This window comes from Mesitornis unicolor, unplaced genomic scaffold (genome assembly GCF_000695765.1).
Source record: "Mesitornis unicolor isolate BGI_N332 unplaced genomic scaffold, ASM69576v1 scaffold27106, whole genome shotgun sequence".
In the NCBI taxonomy this organism is placed as follows: domain Eukaryota; kingdom Metazoa; phylum Chordata; class Aves; order Mesitornithiformes; family Mesitornithidae; genus Mesitornis; species Mesitornis unicolor.
In genome coordinates, this window is record NW_010190734.1 from 83,436 (window position 1) to 88,921 (window position 5,486).

General features: G+C 48.4%; 1 protein-coding gene across 1 annotated transcript in view; it reads right to left on the bottom strand.

Moving 5' to 3' along the window:
- The window catches only part of VANGL1 (VANGL planar cell polarity protein 1), a 28,967-nt gene that overhangs the window by 292 nt on the left and 23,189 nt on the right, over positions 1–5,486 (bottom strand). The window contains exons 5-6 of the mRNA XM_010186505.1: positions 3,475–3,607; positions 1,215–1,449 (exon numbers count right to left, since the gene is read on the bottom strand). Of these exons, the coding sequence (XP_010184807.1) occupies positions 1,215–1,449; positions 3,475–3,607 (368 nt within the window). The remainder of the gene's footprint in view (positions 1–1,214; positions 1,450–3,474; positions 3,608–5,486) is intronic.

Sequence of the window (5,486 nt, forward strand, 5' to 3'; positions counted from 1 at the left end):
GGGACAAGCATTAGCACTGGCCTCATGATTCGCTCCGCATCGATGCTCTCATCCCATCCCCAGATACAGCTCTGCGAGCACAGGCTTGCAATGCTGCAAACTGTCAGCTTCCATCCTTCAGGAAACATCCGCTCCCCAGTCCCTCCCAGCTTTTCAGATGCAACCACCAGGAGATCCTCTTTCAGTCCATCCCAGCAAGCTTGCTAAGTCATATCCCCGACTTCTGCAGTCAGCACTGCTGTCCGACAGCAGTTCAGTAGAGTAGAGGTCATTCCTCCCCTACCAGCCCCATAACCCATACCAAAATTACAGTCCCAGAATGGCAGATGGGATAAGCTGGCCCTTCTCCTTCAGGTCAAGCTAAAAGGTGGAAACTGGAGGTTTCCATATTTGAATCCTGACTGAGGCTGCAAAACTGAATGCAGAGCAGGGAACGCTGTTGGATGTCACTTGTGTTCCAGTCTCCTTCACAACCTTAATGGCACCAGAACTACCTCTTGCATACCTGGGTGAGGTCCCAGGTGAATCCCAGTGTGAGGGTCCTAATCTCCACCTCTTGACAGTGTTTCTGCTGGGTAAATGCCCAGAAGTAAATTCTTGCATTTCTACCCCTTCTCTAGGATTCCGGGGTGTTCTGAGAGGGGAAGGTGGAAAGTGAGAGGAGGATTGTGTGACCTGTTTTCCTCATCATTCAGTTCCTCCCTGTGTCTGAAAGTCAGCAGTAACAGTCAGAGCATGAAGCAGCAAACTGGCATTTGACCAAGTAGCCCACGAATTAGAAACACTGTCAGACAGAGAGGGATTTAGGTGATTATTAGAGGCAGTCTGAAATGCAACACTGCAGAGGGGGCAAAAAAACCCCACCATAGTAATGGTCCAAATGCAGGTTTCCACCTGCATTATACTGCTACCATGAGCCAGCTGGCGGAATTCCCTGAGACTCAAGGCCACAGTCTCGGACACTTCTCTGGTACTCCTTTTGCTGAACTAGATATGAGAACAGTTATCTCACAGGCACTTCCAGATAAAAAGAGACAGAGGATGCTGGAGAGGAAACATTACTTCCCTTTAAGGCCTGATACACCCTACAATGCACTAATCGTCACAGACAGCAACTATGAAAACCTCCACTCGCCTCCCTTTACAATTTTCTGTTCTGTGTGCACATATAGATGTGCCATCCCTTTCTCCATCAATGTTAGAGAAAGCGTTACCTTTGGTGTCATGTTATTGGTGATGCAGAAGGACAAGTGTTGCAAGATGCTCTCCATGCTGTGGTACTGCTGCTGGCGGGTGGTGCGAAGGTACTTCTGCAGAGCTCTTGCCATGGAGGGGAAGATTGCCTGGGCTGCTTCACGGGGGTCCATCATCTCTCCTGGAGCTTTCTGCTGTTCCTCTGCCTGGAGCCGTTTGATGTGAGTGAAAGCCTCCTCTACTGCAACTACAAGCCTGCAGAAGGAAAAGCAGGACAGTAAGAGTCCCAAGTAAGGCAGGATGAGTCTGTGGTTAAGGAAGAGCCCGGGAGTCAGGATTTACAAGCTCCTATTCCCTTCCCTGCCACTGACTCACTGCCTGCCATCACCCAATTTGCATAAAAATCTTCTCTACTGAGTCTGAGGGGTAGGTAGCAGCTTTTCTTTCCTTGCCTAAACCATCCAGCAACTGAGGGTCATAAAATACTTTAAAAGCCTGAGTGTCTTACTTGCTTCTGCCAGCACAGCATAAACATCAGTGCCATGTCTCAAACAAGACACAGCAGCTCTTGCATTTAATACGTGTCTTTGAAAACAACAGCTCCGGCATACGCCACTGCAGCGGGAAGCGTAAGGACAGGCAAGCAGTCAGGAAGGGGCTGGCTATAAACTAGCATGGGGCTGGCTATAAACTAGCATGACCCAGGACACAGACTGCTCTGTGGCTTGCTGTGCTCACAAGCTGCTGTCTGCTCGAATTTACATCAACCGGGCACAGACTGTATGCTGCTGGATGACTGCTCTGCACACCTCCACTGAGCAGTAATGGGGCTCCCGCCTTCACTCCTAACACTGCAGCCAGAGACATCCTCTGCAAACCATTCCTGTGTTGGCACAGGTGAGCAAACATCAAGGCCGCACCATAAAAAGGCAAACAGATTCCACAGGACCCTTCAAAGTTAGCCCAGTACTAAGTAACAAGTGAGGGGCTACACTGCAGTCAGGAAGAAGTAATTATAATGGAAGAATCCCCCAACAAAACTCTTTTGCCCCTCCAGACCAGACTTGTTTCACACTGGATTTCCACTCCAGTCACCAGCTACCATCCACACTGCCCTCAATACCCAAAGCATCTGAAAGGCAGGGGAAGCTGCCTCACAACAAGCAGAGGTAAAGCATTCAGACTACGCATGAGGAACAGCATGAGAAGCCCTGACCCCCGCCCATTTTGTTTAATTTGACTTGGGTGAGGTGGGGGGCGGAAATCAGTTCCTAATCTCCTCATGTCTCTTTGTTGCAGCTCTGACCTTCCTCCTTTGAAATATCTGGCCTGATCTTCTGGTGACTGATGGTTTTCCTCTGACTAAGCAGCTATTCTAACCAAACTCTGCAAGCAAGGGAGATGTGCCTGACATAGAATGCTACACTGCACAGAAAGGAAAGTTTAAATGCCTAAAATTTAAGTTCTGAGGCTGGAAGAGAGCCCAAAAGACAATGGCTATGGAGCATAAGTCAGATAGAAGCAGGCTATGGTGGGACACTGTGCCAGCACTTCCCCAATGAAATACAAACTGCTTAAAGGAAACACAAAAACAAGCCAGCTCCTTCCAGTTACGGCACATTCCTCCCAAACACAGCTCAGCTCAGGGGTGACTGTCCATAAGCAACTTGCCTCAAACTGTTACGTATGTTAACTATAAACTACAATTAGGCTCCAGAGCAAATACAGGCACTATCTCAGGTCACCTCCACAAAGCATCAACTCTGCAGCCTAAGTGTGACTGGTAGAAAACATACCTATTTTCCAAAATAAAATGCAACCGCTTCTAGTCATCTTTTGTCCCCAACTCATTAAAAAGGGCAGTCAAATTGCTCCTTTTAGCTGACTGCAAACATAAACAGGCAACACCAAGTGCTCCACCGATCCTGTCCTTGGATTACTTGATCTGAGACGACAAGCCTGGGCACAGGGGAAGTAATGGGATTTCCTACAGTAAGTAACTACAGATTTGTCAAGCACTGGACTGCTCCCTAATCCGTGACATTGCATTAGCTTATCTGGCATAATATGCATGAGCTCTGCTTTATGCATGTTCTTCAGATAATTCTAGTTTGCAAGCTGTCACCATCCCTTGTGCATCTGGGTTTCAAACGCTTCTTCACTGTGACAGATTTACAGCCAAACCTGCAGCCCTTAATTATGGGTCCCCAGTCTTGTCAGGCTCAGCAAGCACCACGCGACTGAACCGAGGAGCAGCACCCAGGAAGGGACAGCTTTTACCTTGCACGGCGTTTCTTCACTCGGCGCTCATGGTCGGCCTCTTCGTAGTAGAGCTCGTTGTGGCTGGAGTCCCTGCGACGGGCCGCTGCTGCGATCATGGCACGGGACTGCCCTGTGGCATTGTTACCTGGGCCTTTGGGAGGTGAGGACAAGCAACAAGGAGACAAGAAAGTTGGTGTTACTGTCACAGGACTGGGGCTGGGACAGACCAGCACCCCACAGCATCTGTCACAAGCACTCTGTGGCTCCAGTCTTCCCAGCCAAGGCTATAAACCCTTCCCCAGTCCTCAGGAGCTCTGACAGAAACCCCACTAGACAGCACAGCCTTGCTGAGGGGGCTTTGGCTTGCAGACAAGGGTAGTTAGTTGGGATGAAGGATCTCACACAACGTACACGAAGGCAGAGGTGAGGTGTACATGCCAAGGATGCAACTTACCACCCATTATATATGTTTTCAGTTTGAAGGCAAGGGCAGCTGGAACACACCACATTTCAGCAACAAGACAGTGTGAGAGCGTAAGAAGTGAGGAGTTGGAAAGAGGAGAAACACAAACATAAGATCATCATGAGATGTGGAGATGAATGAACGAGAGTCAAACTCCAGTCAGTTACACACAGGGAGGAAAAGCAGGATGTAGAAGCAGCAGGGTCACCTTTAGATAAAGCACAGGGTTTTCCAGAAGGGCAGATGCTGTCAGAGCAGCAGTCCTGCAACAGGGTAAGCTGGGGTTTTTATGCAGAGTAGCTCTTCAAGGCTCACCGAGCAGCACCTACCATTAGTGCTTTTGTTGTCATTAACAGATCCTAGACAGCTACAGGAACAGGGAAGCTGCTTAAGTGACAGTGTCTACTACACAACCTTAACTAGCGACCTTAAAATGCAATACTAGGTTCTGCAGCTCCCCCATGAAGCTCACAGATGTTTGGGCAGAGAGGAGAAAAAAAAAAGCTGCCCCTGAAGAGTCTACCAAGCCTTCTACCTAGATAGAGGACAGAGGTAGGTCTACCCAGAGGGAAAAAGAAAAGTCTAGGACTGCCTCCAAACCACCAAGAGCTGCTTTTCTGACTAACCGCTCTGAAAGCCCATGCTCTCAACTGGCAGTGGTTAAGGCCAATCAATTGCACAGACATGCTTAAAATTCTTCTGCTCATGCAAGGGCAGCTTTTAAATTTTTTCCTAAAAAGCACAAACCAGATTCCAAGACAGAAGCCTGAAGCTCAGCAGTGGGAAGGATGAGCATTCACACAGACTGCTTCTCAAGAGTCTAAACACTTCAGACTTTGTTTGAGAGCCCTGAAATGGAGGATATGACTCAAGGGAAACACTAGCTCCCAAATTTGGGTTAGAACTGCAGTTTGCCTCTTTGACTATGCCTGGTGATGAAAATCCTGGTTTTGAAGGTGAGCCTCTCCACTCTGTATAAGAGAGATTACAGCAAGATGTTTTTCCTTCCTGGCTGCTCTGGTATCAAATACAAAAGCTGCCAACAAATTAGGCTGCCTTAATAGCATTACTGTCTTTTCACATGGGGCGGGGTGTAAAAGACTGTCAGGATGCCAAGGTAAGCTGCAGCCAGAACTACACTCTCCTTCGTAAAATGTATGGGAATCTTCTTAAGGACATGCCTCTAAGCCCAAGATTTCCAGGTCTGCAAAGGCAGCAGCATCGCACAGGGAACATCCCGGGAAGCAGTACTGCCCCAGAAAGGAAGGCACAAATTTTCACATCCCGGGAGGCTCATGAGCTTGACACTTGGAAAGGCCTGACAGACACATCTGGAGCTTTGTTGAAGGCAAAACAATCACATCTCATGTTTTTCCATGTGACAAATACTCTTCACATTTTGGTCTGGACACCCTGCACACAGAACCACCTTGCCCAGCTGAATCCCTTCAGTCCCTTTTCCCTTCCAGCTCTCAAAGCCTTACAATAAGGAATTCAAGGGCAGGATGCACTTTACCGCACCTTGTCACAGGACTTCAGCCCTTCTTCACTATAAAAGCTTCCCAAC